The following is a 23,217-nucleotide window of genomic DNA, read 5'->3' on the forward strand; positions in this document are numbered from 1 at the left end:
ATTGGAGTCCTCCTGTGGTAAATTCAGTTGATTGGACATGATTTGGAAAGGCAGACACCTGTCTCTATAAGGTCCCACAGTTAACAGTGCATGCAGACCGCAAACCAAGACCAAGGAATAGTCTCTAGACCTTTGAGACAGGATTGTATCGAAGCACAGATGTCTGCAGCATTGAAGGGCCCAATGAGCGCAGTTGCCTCCATTCATACATGGAAGAAGTTTGGCACCACCAGGACTCTTCCTAAAGTGGGAGAAGGGCCTTAGTCAGGGAGGTGACCAAAAACCCGAAGGTTACTCTGACCCTCCAGAAGAACAACCATCTCTGCAGTACTCCACCAATCAGATCTGTATGGTTGACTGGCCAGACGGCACATTACAACCCACCTGGAGTTTGCCAAAAGGTACCTGAAGGACTCTCAGACAATGAGAAGCAAAATACTCTCGTCTGATGAAACAAAGATTGAACTCTTTGGCCTGAATGGCAAGCTTCATGTCTGGAGGAAACCAGGCACCGCTCATCACCTGGCCAATTCAAATACCTACAGTGACGCATGGTGGTGGCAGCATCATGCTGTGGGGATGTTTTTCTGGAGCTGGGAGATTAGTCAGGATGGAGGGAAAGAACCTGCTCCAGAGCACTCTGGACCTGAGACTGGGGCAAAGGTTCCCTTTTCAACAGGACAACAACCCTAAGCACACAGCCAAGATAAAAAAGGAGTGGATAACAGGACAACTTTGTAAATGTCCTTGAGGCTGTATTTGGTGCCAAAAGTGCTTCAACAAAGTATTGAGCAAAGGCAGTGAATTTTCAATACATTTGCAAAGATTTCAAACAAACTTCTTTTAATTGTCACAATGAGGTTTTATTTGTAGAATTGAGGGGGAAAAATATGAATGCAAAATAAGACTGCAACATCAAAATGTGGAAAAAAGTGAAGTGCTGTGAATACTTTCCAGATGCACTGTAATGTTTTTGTGCTAACAGTTAGAGAACATTATTAAGCCAGAAAACATTGAACAAACTTTTTATTAACGTTACTAGAAGAACATTTTTTCATAACTATGAGAGAGCCTTGCCAGAACCTTCTGTTGGTTTTTGATTTGACAGTAATCATAGGAGAAGCCACACTGGACTGTAAAATCTTCTGATCGCAGCGGTCATTAATCGGCTGTCGGTGAATACCAAACTAGACTTCAAATACTTCCGATTTTGGCCCAGGATCAGAGGAATCTTTTAGGATTCTCAAAATATTTCTTGGACAAAATTTGGACAAAATCGTACACTGTGAACTCGGCTTTAGCCGAGTATAAGACTCTAATGCTCAAAGACCTAAAACAGCAGAGAAGGACAGAACCTGAAGAATTAAAAAAGATCCAGAGCTACATTTCATATACAAAACGAGAAGCACTGAGTCTGGCTGTGACATATATGGTGTGTACACACCACATTGTGAGGCTTTAAACTGCAATGATTGAGAATAAAGAGACGGAGCTCTAAATGTGCTGAAAGCTGTCTGGATTCTTGAGCCGGGCCGAATGAGGATAATGAGCAGGTTTTTTTTAGTTTACTGAGCGGAAACGAGAGTTACAATCTCCTGAGTTTGTGTTTATTTGTGTAAACTGCTGCTGTGAGATTCGTAGAATAATCTGGACGAGATGCAATGTGTCCTTAGAGCAAGGTTATAAGACAGATACACACAGATGATGTGAGACAGACAGCTTTCTAATCAGCTGATAATGGGTCTTCTTTTTTTTATAAAGAAGTTATCTCACATTCATAGAGGACTCATGCTGATCTGCATTAGTGACGGAGCAGAAGTCCATCAGCAGTCAGTTCATAAATCACTGCGGCACAAAAACAAAGACTGAAGCCTCAGCTGCAGGAGTGTGTGTGAGAGAGATACTGTACAAGATATATTTGAGAGAACCTAGAACGCTCCTTGATAGCTTCTCTGAACATTTCTCTCAAAACTATGAACAAACATAATTGAGAGTTATCTGGTCTTTAATAGTTAGATGTTATTTATACATTGTCACTTATATGTTTTTCTGTCATGATTGTCTAATATTCTTTAAATGGAGCTACTTGTTTCAGAATATTCAAAAGTAACATTCCCCAAACAATTGAATCATATAAAAAACTGTTAAATGTAATGTTCCCTTAACATTTGCATATCATTTTTTAAACTGTATTGAACATTCAGGGAACATTTTAGAAATAGCATAATGATAACATTAGCTAAATAAATCTGTTGTTATCTGGGTACACACTGATTTTATTAATCTTATTTCCATTTACACTAGATTAGTTCTTGAAAGAGCTAAAATGCATGTTTGTCTCTTTAAAAGAAAAGCAATTTGCACTAATGTACCTTAAAATATGTCAGTGCCATTGTTTTGTCTCTAGAAGCACAGCATTAATGTTTTTGTCTAAGGCATGTTTATAAAAACTAAATGTCCTAATTGAACCCTAATCCTGACTTAATCCAAGCCCTGTCTGTGAAACCAGGCCTTAAAACTATTCCGACATAATTTATCATTATTAACATTTTATGATTTTGAAGATCAACGTAAAAACAGCAACGAGTAGCAAATATCTTTGGACCACATCACATTATGCAGGACAAAGATAAACTGCAGTTTCAATGCATTCTGGTGGTCTTCGGTCATTTTTCAATTAAATTTCACTAATACTTCATCGGAATGGTACGAAATTTTGGAAAGGTTTTGGCACTTGTTGTGTGAACACACACAAAAATCATGGACATGATTAAAAAACTTTAGATGGTCCTGAAATGGTCCTCACGTCAAAAATAAAAATGAACGCATTGGAAATGAATGGGAGAAAAATTTCGTCTAGTGGAAACTTTTGGTATTACGCCCAAACAAAATCTTAATGAAAGCTCATTTTTGAGATAATAACCACACACACACACACACACTATATATATATATATATATATATATATATATATATATATATATATATATATATATATATATATATATATATATATATATATATATATATATATATATATATATATATATATATATATATATATATATATATTGCATTTTTCACAACAAAATAAACGTAAACTTTTTATAAAACTTTTTTCAGCAATAATCTGCTAAGTGTCTCCAAAGCATTCAAGATTTACGGTAGTTTAAGTTGGAAATTTAATTTTCAGGTCTGTGTTCAAAAAGTGATTAAATAGATTGTGACAACAGCTTATATATATTTCAGTACCATAAAAATACCCTAAAAATAAAAAAATATTATTTAAAAAACATTATCAAACTCCTTCATATCTGACCGACACACAAAGAGCGCAAAATGTTTACAAACAACAACAACAAAAATCCATAGAAAAATGTAATCTGATTTTGCATTCGCTGAACAGAAGGAAATCTCTTAAATAATGTTGATATCAGAGGAATCAGGTTCGGTTCACAGCACAGACTCAGAGAGTCAGAGTCAAGATTTCATTCTGCTAAAAACATTACAAGCTAAAAACAGACAAACTCTCACTGTAATTATCGGAAGTTTGCAGACATACGGCTCAGAAATATTCAAAGCGATCTATACGGCTGCTTTTATATAACACACAAACACACACACACATTCTGTGGTTTTGTTTGTGGTGTCTGCTGTGATGGTGGATACCAGAGTTTAAGCCACATCAGACCACTGCACTACATGAACTCTCTCGGTCTGTCTGTCTCTCTGTCTGTCGTTCTGTCTCTCTCCCTCTGTCTGTCTCTCTGTCTGTCTGTCGTTCTGTCTCTCTCCCTCTGTCTGGCTCTCTGTCTGTCATTCTGTCTCTCTCCCTCTGTCTATCTCTCTCCCTCTGTCTGTCTGTCTGTCTGTCTGTCTGTCTGTCATTCTTTCTCTCTCCCTCTGTCTGTCTCTCTGTCTGTCATTCTGTCTCTCTCCCTCTGTCTGTCGTTCTTTCTCTCTCCCTCTGTCTGTCTGTCTGTATGTCATTATGTCTCTCTCCCTCTGTCTGTCTGTCATCCTGTCTCTCTTCCTCTGTCTGTCGTTCTTTCTCTCTCCCTCTGTCTGTCTGTCTGTCTGTCTGTATGTCATTATGTCTCTCTCCTTCTGTCTGTCTGTCATCCTGTCTCTCTTCCTCTGTCTGTCGTTCTTTCTCTCTCCCTCTGTCTGTCTGTCTGTCTGTCTGTCTGTCTGTCTGTCTGTCTGTATGTCATTATGTCTCTCTCCCTCTGTCTGTCTGTCATTCTGTCTCTCTCCCTCTGTCTGTCGTTCTTTCTCTCTCCCTCTGTCTGTCTGTCTGTCTGTCATTATGTCTCTCTCCCTCTGTCTGTCTGTCATCCTGTCTCTCTTCCTCTGTCTGTCTGTCTGTCTGTCTGTCTGTCTGTCGTTCTGTCTGTCTCTCTGTCTGTCATTCTGTCTCTCTCCCTCTGTCTGTCTCTCTGTCTGTCATTCTGTCTCTCTCCCTCTGTCTGTCTCTCTGTCTGTCATTCTGTCTCTCTCCCTCTGTCTGTCTCTCTGTCTGTCATTCTGTCTCTCTCCCTCTGTCATTCTGTCTCTCTCCCTCTGTCTGTCTGTCTGTTGTTCTGTCTCTCTCTCTGTCTGTCGTTCTGTCTCTCTCCCTCTCACTTTCTGTCGTTCTGTCTCTCCCTCTTTCTGTCGTTCTGTCTCTCTCCCTCTCTCTTTCTGTCGTTCTGTCTCTCTCCCTCTCCCTTTCTGTCGTTCTGTCTCTCTCCCTCTCTCTTTCTGTCGTTCTGTCTCTCTCCCTCTCTCTTTCTGTCGTTCTGTCTCTCTCCCTCTCACTTTCTGTCGTTCTGTCTCTCTCCCTCTTTCTGTCGTTCTGTCTCTCTCCCTCTCTCTTTCTGTTGTTCTGTCTCTCTCCCTCTCTCTTTCTGTCGTTCTGTCTCTCTCCCTCTCACTTTCTGTCGTTCTGTCTCTCTCCCTCTTTCTGTCGTTCTGTCTCTCTCCCTCTCTCTTTCTGTCGTTCTGTCTCTCCCCCTCTCTCTTTCTGTCGTTCTGTCTCTCTCCCTCTCTCTGTCTGTCGTTCTGTCTCAATTCAATTCAAGAATACTTTATTGAGATTTACTGTCTCTCTGTCTGTCTCTCTCTCTTCCTTTGTCTGTCTGTCCGTGTCTTTCTGTCTCTCTGTCTGTCTGTCTCTCTCTCTCTCTCTCTCTCTCTCTCTCTCTCTCTCTCTCTCTCTCTCTCTCTCTCTCTCTCTCTCTCTCTCTCTCTCTCTCTCTCTCTCGACTCTGAGGACTGTTTGTATGGATCTCTTTGGGATGTTGCTAAAGAGATGAGAGTCCCACCAAACCTCTAAATGCAGCAGGAGCTCAACAGCATTCATCCGATGACATGCAGATCATGAATTATCTTTGTTTGCTTCTGAATGAACTTGTTCTGCAGCTTTTACACTGGGGAAACGTTCAAACATAGAAAACATCCATCCACATAACACTGAAAATTATAAGGTGGATGGACGGTATTGAACACAACACACAGCGCTGCCATATTTCTGTGAAGGACTTTCCACAGAGACATGTCCTCTAAACAAACCCAACGGACTAAACAGAACTTAGACATGGAAATTACACAGCAGACTGGCCAAAACTCGTTTCACTGTGTATGACACACACACACACACACACACACACACACACACACACACACACACACACACACACACACACACACACACACACACAGAGAGAGAGAGAGGTTAAGACAGGACAGGACATCTCTGCCTGTGCATTTTTGTCTGTTGTCATATATATGTCAGTGAGAAATGGTTCCTATATGTGGCAATAAATATTGAGTGTGTTGTCCATCATCATCAACAGTTAGTTCCGGTCCTTCAATCTGAAACTAGATTGATATAACATTCGAACAGAACCGGGACTGTCACTGTTCACTGTTTTTATCCCTCATCTTGTGTTTGTTATAGTCAGTCTGTGTACCAGTGCCGTGATTTATGACTTTCTGTAAGTTACATACACATGTCCCTTACGAAACAAAAATATATTGCAGTATATTGGAAAATATCATGTAATAGGCTACATTAGGCAATATATTCACATATAAGGGATTTAATATTTATATTCTCCAATATATTGCAATATATGAAAGCGCCAATCATTTGTATATTTTGCAGTATATTACAGGAATATATAATATATTATATAATACCATCAATATATTATTCCATGTATTTACAATATATTATAATATATTTCAAGTAATATATTGGTAAATATATTTTCCTTTCGTATGGGGTGGCGACACGTGACTGTCTCTATGGGAGAATTATTTGAATCATTCATTCAATCGATTTGTTCAAAGACATTAAATCATTTAGGAACAAAACAAGTGAATGAGTCATTTAATCGTTCATTAAACAGATCCGTTTAAAACATTGGCTGCATCCAAAAGCTGAAAAATGCTTGCCTACGGAGGACACATATCAAGGTAGAAAGGCATCAAGGCATGTTCGAATCCAATGTTAGCTTCACTTCCTGACTCCTGAGAGACTTTCATCTGATGGATTTTTAATGCAGCATAGTGACAGCTGAGCTAGAAAAAGAAAGATGGCATCTGAATGTTTCAGCTGCAGGTAAGTTTGTGTGTAAAAGAACGTTTTTGACCATTGTTTTCCACTTATAACTTCATTTCAAGGAAGAAATTACAACTGTAGTAATTATTCGCTTCGTTGCCACCAAAGATTGCGCTATTTTGCTGTAGATCATTAAACTGTTACGTTTTGTGAGATGCCGTTGTGCACAAACACTGCCTTACAGTAAGTCAGCTGCTTAGGTTTTCGGATGCAACCTACGAACAAAGCCAGTGAGTCATTGATTCATTTATCTGATTCATTCAAAAACATATGCTGAATTTGGAACTGCATACTATATTATACTCGTAGTACTTATACCATATATTGTTTTAATGGCAGAAATAGTAAGAGAAGAATGCAGTATGTGGTTAAGAATTCAGAAATGATTTAGAAATGACACAAGTGAAGAGCGAGTTTGGTGTGGAGGAACTTGACTGGCCTGCACAGAGTCCTGAGCTCAACCCGATAGAACAGCTTTGGGATGAATTAGAGCGGAGACTGAGAGCCAGGCCTTCTCGTCCAACATCAGTGCCTGACCTCACAAATGCGCTTCTAAAGGAATGGTCAGTAATTCCCATTAACCCACTCCTAAACCTTCTGGAAAGCCTTCCCAGAAGAGCTGAAGCTGTTAGAGATGCAAAGGGTGGGCCAAACTATTAAACACTACGGATTAAGAATGGGAAGTCATTAAAGTTCATGTGCATGTAAAGGCTGGCGTCCCATAACTTATGTCAATATATTGTAGATATGCGTATGTAGTGTTGTGATGTCTTTTTTTGCAGAACATTTCTTCACCGCATGCATCAATTCAAACGCTCCCAATCAGAAGCCGCACAAGGACATCAGAAATAGAGCGGGCATCTGTTGCAAAGCAATGTAGCGACTCATTAATGTGAGTCACATCTGCAAAGTACACAGCAAATTCAAACAAAGCCTCTTGTGGCTTATTGCTCTCTCTGTATGTCTGTCTATTTTCAGGGCCCTTGCCTTATTGACAGGACAGTAGAGCAGACAGGACAGCAGGATTGGAGGAGGAAATGTGATTATGTCTTGACGCCGGTGGGACTCGAACCTGGATCCCTATATCTTATGGCATTCTTTATGGAATTGCATACATTTGTACGCCATTTAAGGTAAAATATAATTGCCTCTAAAAGCACACCTGGCCCCAGAAGGGCCCCTTTAAGTTAAAACTGTAACTGGTTCGTGGTTTGGGGACAAATTTATTGATAAATGTCCCCAGATGTTAGCTAAATATAGCTTGTTTTGGGCACAAGCACAAAAAGAAAACTGGTTCGAAAACTCTTTAACGGTTTAGGTTAGTCATTATAATGAACTTATAAATGATAAAATAATACAACTCTATGGTATGTTCTCAAGCACACAAACATCTAGTATACCATATATATCGGGCCCACAACTGAAGCGGAGCATTATGGGGGATCCCTGTAAACCCTAATGACATGTTTCATGTGATATGACCCACATTCTGTTTACTAAGTTGGTGTATATATTTAAATAGAACGGAAGCAAATTGGTTTTATGGCATCTAATATATCTGCAGAATCGGCTGTTACATAACAGAAACGACAGACACACAGGGATCCGCAGGCTTTTCCCGTGAGATTTTCCTCATACAGTAATTTCTTGACTCCCAGAGAGTCCATCTGACCTGATCCATTTGGATCCTGGAATGACCGTTGCGAGTTTGGAGGAAAAATATACGTTTTACATTTAGAAGCATCGCCTACATTTCCCACAGATATGGCGGGCGTTTTATTAAACTCAGCCAGCGACGGGTCACTCTGTGTCGGGCCGTTCATGGCATGTTTGTAAGTGGTTTGGCTCAGTTTCCCACGTTTAGGTGCATGTGTGTCTGTTTGCCTGCCTGTGGTTGCTGGAACACGCGTGTGTGTGTTGTTTTTGGCATGCAGGAAGGGGCAAGGACATTACTCGATTCTCAAACCAATCACAAACTCTAGCAACAGTGTGTGTGGGTGACAGAGAGAGTATAAACACACCAGCGAACAGATGGATGACAGACACAGAAGAAACGAACAACACAGACACACCCTCGACTGAAAGAAGAACCCAAGACCTGAAGAAACATGAAGACTCTGAGACTCCTGGCCGTCTGCGCTCTGCTTTCTGTCTGCGCATCTATGGGAGGTGAGACTCGCTCATTATAACATCTCGAAGCTCATTGTGTAGGTTAGCCCTAAACAGTGTGTTCTGCGTCTGTCTTTAGTGTACACTGAGCCTGAACCTGCAGCCGATGTGGTAGTTCCTCCCTCTGAAGCTCCCATTGATACGGCCTCTTCATCAGCATCCTCATCTGCCTCAGACTCTGCTTCCTCTTCCTCTTCCTCTGAGTCCGACTCCGCATCCGACTCTGCATCCGACTCCGCATCCGACTCTGCATCAGACTCCGCGTCTGATTCTGCCTCAGATTCATCCTCTTCCTCATCTGAATCAAACTCTGTCAGTGCTGAAGGTGAGAAACAAGCCATCTTGTGTCGATCTGTGTTTCTTGTTGGGTCAACTCATTATTTGGTGAACTAAAAGTGTTTTTGTCTGTTTTCAGGCACGCCTGCCCCTCACGTTCTGCTGAAGAGGGACGTGGCGGCATCCCTGCTGCGGCACCGGAGAGCAGGAACACCGGCGGCCGATCTGAGTCTTCAACAGCTGGAGAGGTGAATTAATCACACACACCTACACACACACACACACACACACACACACACACACACACACACACGATAGAAATGTGTTCACGACACTGGGACTGTTCACTGCTTGTTTCACTCAGCTTGTCATATGCGTGTTTGTTCCAGACAGTCAGTCTGTGTATCAGTGGCGTGAATTATGACTCTATGAGATTTATGACCGTCTATGAGAGAATTATTTGAATTATTCACTCAATCGATTTGTTCAAAGACACTGATTCATTAAGGGAACAAAACAAGTGTGTGTGGTTGAGTCATTAAACATTCTTTTAATGTTTTTTTTTTTTTAATGTTATACTTGTTACTTTTAAATGTTCTCTGAACATTCAAGCCGTTCTAAACGTTCAGAGAACTTCCAAAAAGCGTTTTAATAACTTAATGGGAACGACAGCAAAACGCATCACTGACTGATCACATTATTTGATTGTTCATAACTGAAGAAAAGTTCCTGCTGTGATTCTCATGGTGATTTTGTTGTCTTTTCGTCCTTCAGTTTGCGAGAGGTGTGTGAAGCCAATCTGGCCTGCGAGCACATGGCTGAAACGGCTGGGATCGTAGCGGCTTACACAGCATATTATGGACAGATCCCATACTAAAACACACAGTCTCTCCATTGACTTCTGATGTTTTCATACTGATATGTTTTATCCCTTTTTTTTTGTCAAGAAATGTTATATGTTTTACTTAATGTACGTGATTTCAGGTTTTGCTGTCCTGGGAGAAATCCAGGAACTGTCACAATTCATGTTTTAGTGATTGAGACACTATTAGTGCAATTAGACTCAAGTTCCTTTGTGTTAGTGAAGTGTGTTTAACTCCTTTATGCCTGTGTATAGAATAAAAGCATACAGTTAGGATATAGCTAAATTAGACACAAGTAGTCATGATAGTATTGTGAATCAAAGGTGCTATTTCACACTGACTGAAGGCAGAATTATGTGTCATGTTCTGTATATAAAACACAAGAGATGTCATTGACATGCTGTTGACATTTTTTGTCCATAAAACTTTATTTTTTTGTGCACATAATACTTGTATAGAGCGTATACTGTAATAAAAAAATCTATATATAATAATAACCATAGTGTCTGAGTTTTCTTGTGTTATGAATTGAACACAATTTTAAAAAATATGGCACTTTTCAGGCAATATCTTTATTTATTTATTTATTTATTTTATGGGTTTTAAAGAAATACAATATTAAAACAATCAGTGGTACACTGAATAAACAAAGTACGACATAAATACAATAATAAAACAGAATAAAGACAAACTTAAAAATTTAATAAAAAATATGAAACTTTTACATTTTACAGCGTTCTTATTTTTAAACATAATATTGTAGCCTAGGTAGGTCTATTGTTGCGCTTCTGATTATAGAATTAAAAATAAAGGCTTATTTTACCCCAAATTTACATTTATGGACAGCCTACTGTATTTAGCTAAAAATAGTTGCAGATGAATTAAAATTAAGATTAAATCATTCCTTGTGATAAGATTTGTCATATAAAAAATATTTAAAAAATGAAAGCATTTTAAGCTGGGCATGACGTGTCGTGAGCCATTAATAAAAGTAGAGAAATCGGACCAAAAAAAAACGAAGGACAACTCCAAAATAAATGAAAATCTTCCAACATGTACACCACAAAATGTACAAAATATTATCAATATCACAATTAAATCTGTTTACGCGATAATAATTCCAGGGGTATTCACGCGATATCTGACATTCGCTCTGATATCGATCGATCGCACTTCCTTCACATGAGCTCGCGTTGCGTTGCGTTGCGTTCATGGTTCAGTCTGACGAGAGTTCAGTTCATGGTTCAGTCTCACACATTTTACCTCACTGATGGAGTTTCTCATCGGCAGCGCGTTTTCGTCTCCTGTCGGACAGCGGATCCGTGAGTGTTTTACAGTAATAATAACAGTTCGTGCGGACTCTGTTTTATGCAGGAGTCGCTTAATAGCTTAAGTCGCGCGCGCGTGACTCTACAGAGAAACTCTGAACCGAGTGATGCATGAAAAACTAGTAGTGCGTAAGATATCAATATAGAGGAGCTAGTGAAGAGATTCTGTCTGTTAATCAGAAAGTATCAGTAGCCTATGATAAAATCCGGCTGGGGTGTCGTTAGTGTCAGATGGGAATGTAGTTTCAGGTGTAATCATGGTGACGCCTGTGTAAAACGGGCAAAGTTCATTGTGCTGCGGAAATGTGTCGGAAAACTTCGTTACTTTTTAGCAAATAATTACACTTCCTCTTTTCACTTTTTCACAGTATTTTTCTCTTCTTCACAATCATGTAACAAAAGTACCTCCAATGTATGTGGTTAAAAAGCAGCTGACAGTCACATGAAAGAGAGAGAGAGTGTGTGTATGTGTGTGAGAGAGTGAGTGAGTGAGGGCTCAGCTGGGTGAAGCTCATGTTTGCTTTAATCACGTGATTTGGGTCAACTGTAAGGCAGAGAAATAGAGTAGGCTATACACTGTCACTAAAAATAATTTATTAAGATTTTTTTGCATTGTGGCATTTTCATAACATGAGAACAAGCTTCAAGGTTACTTGTGTAACCTCTCTTTCTAAATGCACTGTTACTGTATTGTTTTCCTTATTTTTCAGTATACAAAATGTTTTTTGATTTAGTAAAGATTTTCCTTTTTATATGAGGTAATACACACACACACACACACACACACACACACACATCATTGGTGTTCTAAAATGAGGAAGCAAAGTCCTCAAAGCTTTTTTAATGTTTTATATTTTTCCTATAAATCAAATGTAAATTTGTGTCCCAGTTACAGTAAATGCTGTCATCAAGTATAACTGGGACATGATTTATATTATATTTGTGAATTGATGTTCAGCTGATCTTTTTAATAGTCAACATATTTTCATCAAGAACAGTAAATGCTGATCACAGGCCTAAAGTAATTACTTAAATACTTTTAATTTTACCAGTTGATTTAACAAAAAAATAGCACAATTCTGGATAAATTGAGAGTCACAAATGTATTATAAAAGTTTAAAATAGAGATCACAATTCTGACCAGACTACTAAACAACTGAAACATCCTCCCTCACATCTCCCTCTCTCTCTCATCCCTCTCTCATTTCTGTCAATAGGGTGGAGGGGGGGAAGTGAGGGAGGATTTTTCAGCCGGGACTTTTTTTTCTGGTGATTTTATTTAGCTTACTTTGCCTTTCAGTCATTGGTTGCATTTCATATGAATTAAATCTTATTTTTATTGGTGGTTTGTGTGTCAGAGAGAGCCACCAGTGCTGCCCTGCAGACGGAGGACTGGAGCCTCAACCTGGAGATCTGCGACATCATCAACGAGACCGATGACGGGTGCGACTCCATCACTTCCTGTTATTATAATGACGCAGGGGTGTAAAGAGTACCTGAAAACCATACTTGAGTAAAAGTACAGATTCCTTACAGCGGATGTGACTCCCTTACAAGTCACCAATTCCAATACAACTTGAGTAAAAGTCTTAGAGTATCGATTTTAACAGTACTGAAGTGTTTTACTCATATGCTCAAAAATGCACTAGTCCTTGATCCCTGAGAGACATACCAGTGAATATAAGAAACAATAGATTTGTAAGATGATAAATCATGTTTTTTTTTCTAAAATCAAAATAAAACTGAACACCTCAATATTGCAATAAATCAAGGTTGATACAAACGCCTCTTAAATGTCTACAAACTCTCAAGTCTCAGTTTAGCTCAAGTGCACAAAAAGGCCATGAGTAAACCAATATCCTTCAAAAAGGTCTCATCAATATAGCAGATAAATAAAATAATGTTAAGTTAAATTAAATATTAAAAGCCTTCTTGCACTGGATTTGCTGGTTTCAGTCTCATCACCGGCTGCAGATCTCATAAATCAACTCCCTGATAATGCACTCGCATTCATGTAAAGTAGCCTTGCTGACATGTTTGGGTGAGTAAAGGCAAAACGCAAGATATGGTACCTTCAGTGCCCTTAGATGGCGATGACGCGTCTTTATAACAGGAATGAACTACTGCAGAAAAAGTTAGGTCCCATGCAAAATGTAATGTGTAATTGCATTAATTACACAACACAAATGTATTAGAGTAAAACGTACATTTGCTTGTTCATAAATGTAGTCAAGTAGAGAGTAAAAGTTGCTAAAATCTTTAATACTCAAACGTAGCCAAAAAGATACCTAAGTACCGTAACTAATTACATTTACTCAAATACTTAACACCACTGTAATTACGTTTGTCTCTCTCCTTTGTCTGAATGTCTGTTGTATTTTAGACCCAAAGATGCAGCAAAAGCTTTGAAGAAGAGGATTGTGGGTAATAAGAACTTCAGGGAGGTCATGCTGGCTCTGACCGTGAGTGTCTGTTACGTCACTTCTTCTGCTCGAGCGCACGTGTGTCTCCTCCGTCATAAGACGGCTGCTGTTCTGTGTTTCAGGTTCTGGAGACGTGTGTGAAGAACTGTAGCCAGCGTTTCCATGTGTTCGTCTGCGCTAGAGAGTTTGTGGAGGGTGTTTTGGTCAGAGCGATACTGCCCAAAAACAACCCACCCATGATCCTTCATGACCGAGTCCTGAGCCTCATCCAGGTGAGGCAAGTCTCACTGCAGGTGTTGTTAATACAGTGGCTCCAGTGAGCATTAAGGCTCTTCTGTGCTGCAGGCGTGGGCCGATGCCTTCCGGAACAATCCGTCTCTGTCTGGAGTGGTGAGCGTATATGAGGATTTAAGGCGGAGAGGCCTGGAGTTTCCCATGACTGATCTAGACTCCCTCGCTCCCATCCACACACCCAACCGGGTAAATCTTACAGTCGTCCAGTGTTAGCTAGTGACTAGTATGGAGTGAAACATAGCTCTTTTTATTCTTATCAGGGAATTTTACAACAATGTAAAATCCAGTTATAGAAATTAAAGTGCCGTTATTATGCTTTTTTTTCTTAAAGGTTCCTAATTGTGTCTGTCCCACAATAGGTTTACATGCATCAAAGGTCAAAAACATGTTAATGTTCTCACAAAACCCATTGGAGCATCAGCTCTTTTCTCTAAATCCCCTTTCACACTGTGATTCCAGCAAATACACGGATAATGCGACCCGGCATTTGTTCCCGGGCCGCTAGATTTGGTCCATTCACACTGCCAGCGAAATACCGTAATATGTGCGCTTTCACACATAACCCGTAACGGTCCCGGATCGAGTTGACACGTAACATCCGAATGTGACGTATAACGGCGAGCTCAGCTTCAGCGTGGATAGTAAGGAGCTCCGTGGTCTCGACTTGTGTCCAGTTTGCGCACATTTCTGCTTGTTTAATTTTAGTTTCTTTTGTATACGAACACTCTCTGCGTTTAAAACACAGACGAGCTCTTCTGGCACTGCAGGGTTGTATTATTGAAAAAACAAGCTCTAGGAGTCGCATGATAACTACGTACACGTTGCGGCATTAGTTTTGGCTTTTGTTTACACAGCGCTCGTCCCGGGTCGAACCCCGCAACGTTACTAGGTCCCCGACCCGGGTTGAATTCGGTAATCAATTCCGGGACGTGGTTGCTTTCACACAGAAGGCGACCCGGCAATGTTCCGGGAATATTGCGGGTCCGACGTGCAGTGTGAAAGGGGCTTTAGTGTCTGAAATGGTTTAATTAAGGATTCAGTCTCTCTAAACCCCGCAGTCAGGGGGACCTGTTTGTTGTGATTGGTCAAAAACCAAACACTCATTATAATATCTGATTCTCAACTCTTGATACACAGTGATACGAACAGTAACAATGGTGTCGGTTTTACCGTATCAATCTCATCAGTGGATTTGCTTTAAAAAGCAGAAAACAGCGTCTTCTACACATGAACAACACGAACAAAACTCTTCCAGTCTCAGCTACAAGTAGTGTTTTAGGGTGGGACAAAGGAGATGTCGGCAGCCAATGAACAGCATAGGCTGGAATTAGGCAAATTAGTGACAAACCTACAGCAGGAAGTGAGACAAGAATTAATGATGACTTGTTTCAGGCAGTTCAGAATCACTTTTTTTCTTGTGGAAAATAATAACTCCATTTATGTACACTTTGATCTTTGAAACTTTGCAGAGATTTTACAATCACAAACAGCTCGATTACACACTACATGAAAGGGAATATTCAACAAAGCATAATGGGGGCACGTTAATAAAAAAATGTCTAGTAGTTTTCTATAGTGAACATATACAGTGCCTTGCGAAAATATCCGGCCCCATTGAACTTTGCGACCTTTTGCCACATTTCAGGCTTCAAACATAATGATATGAAACTAATTTTTGGGCAAAAATTTCAGTCTCTCGATGTGCAAAACTGATAGAGACATACCCCAAGCGATTTACAGCTGTAATTGCGGCAAAAGGTGGCGCTACAAAGTATTAACTTGAGGGGGCCGAATAATTTTGCATGCCCAATTTTTCAGTTTTTGATATGTTAAAAAAGTTTGAAATATCCAATAAATTTCGTTCCACTTCATGTTTGTGTCCCACTTGTGTTGATTCTTCACAAAAAATTACAGTTTCATATCATTATGTTTGAAGCCTGAAATGTGGCAAAAGGTCGCAAAGTTCAAGGGGGCCGAATATTTTCGCAAGGCACTGTAGAAGAGCAGTGTGAACATTCTGGTAAATGTCTGTTTTTATGTTTCTCTGAAAAAATTATGTTTGAACGACATGAAACGGAGGAAATTATGAAAGAATGATCATTAAATTGTGGTAGAACAGCTGTGTGAATCACTCCTGTGTTTCTCTTCACTCTTTATCATCTCTCTTAGAGTATTCCACAAAACGAGATGTCTCCCACATCTGTGTCCCCGTCTGCTTCTAGGACACGCTCTAACTCATCACCAGCAGCCCACACTCCTCCATGTGAGCAATCAAACGGACAACTGACCCCTGTTTCACCTGATGAGGTACAAACACAAGCTCAGCAAGGAGTGATTCGTTACAGTTGGAATGAAACTGAAGTTGCACTAGTCTTCCCTATCGAGCCGTATATCTGAGTGAAAGGCTTTTAGAACGAGAACAAATGTAAGGCGGGGTTCGAATTTTTTTTTTTTTTTTTTTTTTTTCTGCGGGGAATTGATTGGATAGTTGTGGTTTGCTATTGGTGGATCTCATGTGAGTCACAGATTTCCCTGCCCTCGTCATCAGAGAAGAGAAGAGGTAGGGGAAGTTAGGCTGATTCAAGATTACGCATACATCTGTCCCGACAAATCTGTTATTTTCATTCCCTCTTAGTTCAGAATAAGTCATACACTGCGTCCCAATTCGCCTACTTATACTACAACCTATAAGTATGTACTCTTTCTGTGAAGAAAAAGTACATACTTTGGAGTGTGTAGCAGAAGAGTAGGTAAACTTTGGGCCAAACTACTTCATCATCTTTAATGGACAGCTCACTCGCTTAGTTACATCTCTGTCAATCATCTTGTCACAGTTAAAATCCTCCAAATTCAATTTAATTTAATTTCCTACCACATTGGAGAGAAATGTAGTATCGCGTTGATCTACCATTTGTGGGTCTTCATGCAGCGACTCCTCATGCGTTTGCAATTTGAATATAATGATGTATTTATAAATCAATGACCAAATGTATCATTACAAAAGTTCACAATGCTGTTGCAGATTAAATACAATGTGGATAACATTAAATAAAAATATTTTCATTAAACTAGATACTGATTATTAATCACTCAACCCCTTTATCTCTAAACCTCTCTACTTAAGCGTCAGACTTGCACATCTGTCATGTTTGTAGTTTAAAAACAATGTTTGTAATCAAACCATTGTTCAACTTGCAATGGGTTGTGGGCAATATTAGCCATTAGAGTGTGCATGGAAATAGTAGACCATCTGGGTATCTCTGGAATATTTATTTCTAATGCTACTACTAATAATACTATGATTTGGGACATACTAATTCTATTTTTGGAAGTACCAACAGTGTCACTGCTTGCAATGCTGAACATAAAATCTGCAACACTAGTTAACTCTGAAGAATATGTAACACGTCTGTATCACCATCTATGAAGGCTGGGGCAGGAATAAGGCATATTTACACACTGGCTCTCAGGGGTTAAATGTCAGTGGTTCAGTATTTGTGTGTTTGTTCTGACTGTTTTCCCTCCAGAAGCAGAAGCTGAGATCTGAACTGGATCTGGTCAAAGGAAATCTGACCGTCATGACTGAGATGTTGAATCATGTCAAACCTGGAGAAACTTCAGCATCTGATACAGAGCTGCTGCAAGTGTGTGTCTGCAAGCCTGCATTTTAGTAGTCATGTTTCGATCATGACTAACTGACTAACTTGGTCACTGTGTGTGTGTGTGTGTGTGTGTGTGTGTGTGTGTGTGTGTGTGTGTGTGTGTGTGTGTGTGTGTGCGTGCGTGCGAGCAGCAGCTGTATTCGGTGTGCAAGCAGATGCAGCAGAGGGTTGTAGAGTTGATTCCTAATCTATCGGAAGACGAGATGATCGGAGAACTTCTGCTCATCAATGATGATCTCAACAACGCGTTCATCCGCTATGAGAGGTGCAGTGACGCTCCAGTGCAGCGAGAGTCTAATCCAGTGTCCAGTTCTACAGTAACACTTCCTCTCTGTCTCTGTCTCTCTGGTTGAAGGTTCGACAGGTTGAACATGCAGAAACCAAACACAGAAGAACAACAGGAGTCACAGGTATGACCTTCATCCTTTCTGTCCGACTCCTAATCTAATTCATCATTCAACACACTTCTGGTGATTCAGCCAATAGCCAGTTAGTCTTTGTTAGTGACCGCCCACATTTTCAGCAGTGTTAGTTCTGGAAATGTTTTCCATTTCATCACAATGAATTAAACCAAAAGTTTGATTTGAAGAAAATTACAGAAAACTAAAGTACAAGTCTGTGAACTTAACAGCTGTAATGAAGGAAATGACAACAATCCCATTTAGCATTGTGAATGACAATATACTTTATATAAAGTTATAAACTTTATATAAAGTTGTTGATTTTATGCATAGAAATATATATAAACCAAGCGACTGTTCCAGTGTTGTCGAATCACACCTGGTTAAAATATAGAGTAAAAATCTTTCTAATGCAACTTTATAATAACATCTATAATGATTGTTTGTAATTGTATGATAGTATATTGGCATTTCTCCACATATCTATACAATTATTTTACGATTTATGTGACCAGACTGAGCAAGGAAACCTTATTGACCTCACCCCTGAGTCTCCATCACCCAATCAGAACACACTCCCAGCTGTCAATCAACACGAGCCCCGCTCTCCATCCGACCTCACAAACAGCTCAGGTGAGAGAGATCCAGTTCTGCAGTTTCATTCGGTGTAAGAGACCTGAACGTAACGCCTGTCTGTCTGTCTGTCTGTCTGTCTGTCTGTGTCTCAGTGCCTGAAGATGAAGAGTTTGACATGTTTGCTCAGACGAGGAGCAGCTCTCTGGCCGAGCAGAGGAAAAGGTTTGTGTGAACCCTGTACATCTAAAGGTATTTAGAGGGCATGTGAAGTGAGATGTGTGTGTGTGCTGATATTGTGATGTGTGTAGTGTGCGGTACGAAGACCCTGGAGCAGTGGAGGGTCTGGCTGAAGCTCTGGACACTCGGTTGCAGGTGACGGCAGGGGTCAGTAAACACACGCTCCACTACCTAACATGACTCTGTTCACAAATGTACATTACTGTCTGACATGCTGGAGTGTGTTTGTGTGTGAAGGGCGGTGAGAGTGACTGGGTCCGTCAGTCTCAGTGGATTTACAGTGACAGTCTGGTGGGTTTCACAGGAGTCTCCACTTCAACTCAAATGAAACACAAACTGCAGCAAATATCAGCACTAAAACAGAAAATCCACAGAACAGCTTTTGTAGATGCAGAAGAAACGTCTTGACATTTAATCTAGAATAATGCTTTGCACATCTTTGCAGTTGGTGTGAAATGAAGCCTGTCAGGAGCATGAGTTTTGTGCTGACGATTAATTGCCATAAAAATAATACTTACACTGTCACTTACAGTTTGAGCCTAATACATGAATCATATCTGATAATAATGAATAGGCCTAAATGATTTTGTTTAATGCTGTGGAAATTAATATAAAAAAAAGAATTATATATACAATGCAGTCTGATTTATGAAAGCTTGTTTCCGCCACAGAATAAATAAATAAAAAGGTAATTGTGAAGTTTTCTCTCATAATTCGGACACTTTTTTTTGTCAAATTGCCTGATATAAACTTGAAATTTTAAGGACGAAAAGTAATTCTGACTTTATAACATGCAGTTGCGAGTTTATATCTGAATTGTGTGATAAAAAGTTGCAATTATTTTTTAAATTGTTTTATTCTGTGGCGGAAACAAGCTTCCATGCTGATTAAACTTATAGAAAATATCTTTATGCACTCTATAACAGTGCTTTTTTATGTTTATTTCTATATCCTGGAAAAGGAGACACAATATCATGCATTTGATTACATTTTATTTGGATAGTAAAAATGTATTGAAATTTAAACTGCTTAATTATTGTGGTTATCTGAAGTAATTGTGATTATATCAAATAATGATGATTATTCAATAATCACAGCCTATTCGTGGGGTGATTTTGCGCTGTCAGGTGATGGTTGGCCGCTGTGTCTGATCTGAATGATTTGCATGTGCTGACAGATGAGGTTAAAGTTTTTACAATCAGTATCGCACACAGGTGATCAGTATATAACAAATCTTGTGAGGAACATTTTTGTGGTGTTTTGTGTCCCGTCAGGCTCCAGCTCCACGCAGCTCCGCCATGGATGACATCGAGAAGTGGTTGTCTGCAGAGATGGTAAAGAGACCCGTTTTTACACTTCACACTCTGATCAAAACATGTGAGTGTAATGCTGTGCAGCAGCGCCATCTGCTGGAGTCAAAGTACAGAGCACACTGAGGACCTATTATGCTTTTTTAACACTTTCTTTTAGTATGTGATGTTGCTGTTTGAGCATGAAAAACTCCTTCCAGCGGGAGTTATTCTCTATATCAGAGTCACTGTTTCTGAACTCTCTGAAACGCCTCCATTGTAGTCTTGAGTTGTCTTCCGGAAATGAACACATCACAATATTCTTCCTTTAAATAATTCACACCCACGGGCACGGCATATGCAGAATAAAGCAAGAAGTCCTCGCTGCAGCCTATCGCACGATGACGTACTGGATCAGATCAACGCGCGCTGGATGTGCATGCGCGGTGGTTTCATTCACAATTTGATGACGTCACACACATGCGCAGTAGAGTTTTGGGGACATCATATTGCATGCGCAGTTGAGAGTTTTGCTGAACTGGATTGATAAACAATCAAATCGCTCGCACAAAAATAATGATTAATAACATGCTTACGCCATCAGGACAAACGTTTTGCATTTTTCCCTTGAATGTGTAGGTGACTGATATTTTAAGTTGTTTACAGATCGTGTTGCATTGTAAAAAAGAGACAATTACTTGACTCATTTTTCCTTCCACTCAACAGCAAATATGACCGGAATATATTAACTGTTTCTCATGCATGTAGAGAGAAACTAGGATAACTTAATCTATGAAAAGATGACTTTTGCATCAATAATTACTTAATACTATTTATCAGGACTACTACTACACAGATTAGAACATCATCTACATACAATATTGATCATACATGTCACATAAGCCCAGCGCGTATGCATTATAAGTTAAACCAGAGATCGATATGACATCACCATAACGATCCACCATCCAGTACGTATTGGATCTGATCCAGCTACGTCATCGTGCTACAGGCTGCAGCGAGGGGTGTCTCGAATAAAGGGACGGGGCCTGGTTGAGTCAGTTAGTAGTGTGTTGAAATTGGCGGTTACGGAAAGGGAGGGGACATTTCCCAAACACGCTCAAAGCTCTTGACCAATCACATAATATCAAGGGCTCAGATTACAACATTTACCACACTGAATTCCGCGTCCCACAACGCAGTGCGCTTGACCTTTCATTTCCAGAGTGATGAATGAACATCAGCCATGATTAATTCATCTCTCCTGACACAATATTTGCTATACACAATACAAAAAAGCTAAATTATCATGATAAATACTTGTCATACATGCACGTTTAGAGATTAATGCTTTTAATTTCTATTTAATGTTTACGTCATAGTAGGTTGTAAACTGCTAGTATTTCATTCTAATCATATTTCTGGATGTTGATGATATTTTGCAGCCTGATGTTGATGACAGTGAGGGTGTGACCAGTGAAGGTGAGAGTCTGCTGATGTTTTTTTACGCGTATCTGATTCACACACAAAAACAGTAAATAATTGGTCATGTTTTCTGCTCTCTTTATTCTCGCTGACAGAGTTTGATAAGTTCTTAGCAGGCAGAGCTACAGCTGCAGATCATATTCCCGCAATGAATAACAGCTCGTCTGTTGGGCTCAGTCTCTCAAGCCCTCGACAGGCGACACAGGAGCAAAACCACGAGCAGATCTTCACACTCTGAGCCTCTGCATGCAGCACATCACACAGGACGTCCCACCTCTGTAACGACTCACTTCCTGTGCTCATCTCCTCATGCTCATTGAGGAAAAGTCCCACAGCAGATCCACATCTACATTTCACTTTATTTTTGTTTCTAATACTGAATTTGGCCGAGAGTGTGAGAGAGTGTGTGTGTGAGAGTGACCTTTTGACCACTTCTATACCAATAAGCTGTTTGTTGCCGTTTGTAAGTTAATTTTTATTAACGTGTGTAAAAAGCATTAATTTTTGTTGTAAATTAACCATGATGATAAGAAGGACTTCTGTCTTCTGACTGATCTAATAGACACATTATTATTCATGTGTGTTTCAGATTGTGTTCTTTACTGGGTTGTGGTTTGCTTGTTTGATGGTTGTTTAGCTGTTTCTGTAAGTATGTTCATGTTTGATTATCTCAACTTATAAACCAGCCAAACTTTAGTGCACCTCGTTTGTGTTTTAACAAGGGGTAGTTTACATAAAGAATTTTCATTCTGCCCTCATTTATATTCCAAAACCAAATGTGGGTGAATATGTGATTCAAAGAATCTGATTCAGACTCGGTCCCAAATCTGCACAAGATGTCAGTGCCATATTCTGGCTTTGGCGGTTTAAATTTTCTTCAGTGGAAGGTTGTGAAGATGCGTCCTCCATTTTACGGTCTATGGGTAGCAACTTGTAGTCTGAGTCTGCACAGTAATGTGCGCTAAGTGGAGCCGTGATATCAAGGTCCCGCACACACCAGCCTAATCATTTTTATTTTTATGGAAATTTAGGTGAAAGCTCCAATCTCCTCCCAAAGATCCGAAAATGTCTGTTAGTGCCTCAGTGACGGCTTCACTCAGAAAAGCTGTCGATCTTAGCTGTAAATCATCCCCTCACACCCGTTTTTATAGCATCAAACTAACTAAAACCAATATATTTTTTAAGAACAAACACTAAACTAACATCAGCGTACTAAAAACCGGAACTGACAGAACCCATCTTTGGAAAAAAAATGTTTTAAAATGAATTGAATTGTTTAGTTTGTCTTGCATCCATTACATTCATGGAGAGTGACCTATATTTCATCCAGACACCTGGGGGCGATCGAGACGCTCTGGCTCCACTTTTCAGGACTAGTGTTGCACACTTGAGTTCACACAAGGGGGTAATCTAGCGCTCGGAAAGCGTTCCACCCATAGGGGCGGCCATTGCTAACCAAGCCATCACCTGCTGTTAGCATCCCATTGACTCCCATTCATTTTTGAGTCACTTTGACAGTGAATAACTTTACATCTGAGGCGTTTAAAGACTCCATTTGTCCATTGTTTATTTCTAAAGAAACACGACAATGCATAAAAGGCTCCAT

The 23,217-nt window shown here is 39.8% G+C and overlaps 2 protein-coding genes across 3 annotated transcripts; both read left to right on the plus strand.

The window, feature by feature from the left end:
- The first annotated feature begins 7,641 nt into the window (after positions 1-7,641).
- On the plus strand, positions 7,642-10,348 carry bglapl (bone gamma-carboxyglutamate (gla) protein, like). Its single transcript, XM_067458233.1, has 5 exons — positions 7,642-7,741; positions 8,543-8,777; positions 8,857-9,102; positions 9,193-9,301; positions 9,828-10,348. Exons 2-5 carry the CDS (start codon positions 8,717-8,719, stop codon positions 9,928-9,930), a joined length of 519 nt encoding a protein of 172 aa, XP_067314334.1. The 5' UTR covers positions 7,642-7,741; positions 8,543-8,716; the 3' UTR covers positions 9,931-10,348.
- Positions 10,349-11,082: 734 nt separating this feature from the next.
- On the plus strand, positions 11,083-22,188 carry LOC137093844 (target of Myb1 membrane trafficking protein-like). 2 transcript variants are annotated; one of them, XM_067458801.1, is made up of 16 exons: positions 11,083-11,238; positions 12,603-12,687; positions 13,628-13,706; positions 13,790-13,939; positions 14,013-14,147; positions 16,131-16,268; positions 17,489-17,605; positions 17,755-17,888; positions 17,979-18,033; positions 18,540-18,657; positions 18,753-18,822; positions 18,909-18,984; positions 19,075-19,128; positions 20,112-20,171; positions 21,572-21,608; positions 21,707-22,188. In XM_067458801.1, the coding sequence occupies exons 1-16, from the start codon at positions 11,187-11,189 to the stop codon at positions 21,847-21,849; spliced, it is 1,503 nt and encodes a 500-aa protein (XP_067314902.1). In that variant the 5' UTR covers positions 11,083-11,186; the 3' UTR covers positions 21,850-22,188. The 2 variants fall into 2 exon arrangements, with proteins under 2 accessions (XP_067314902.1, XP_067314903.1); XM_067458802.1 differs by lacking the exon at positions 19,075-19,128.
- The last annotated feature ends 1,029 nt before the right edge of the window (positions 22,189-23,217 follow it).

This window comes from Pseudorasbora parva, chromosome 12, assembly GCF_024679245.1.
Source record: "Pseudorasbora parva isolate DD20220531a chromosome 12, ASM2467924v1, whole genome shotgun sequence".
In the NCBI taxonomy this organism is placed as follows: Eukaryota; Metazoa; Chordata; class Actinopteri; order Cypriniformes; family Gobionidae; genus Pseudorasbora; species Pseudorasbora parva.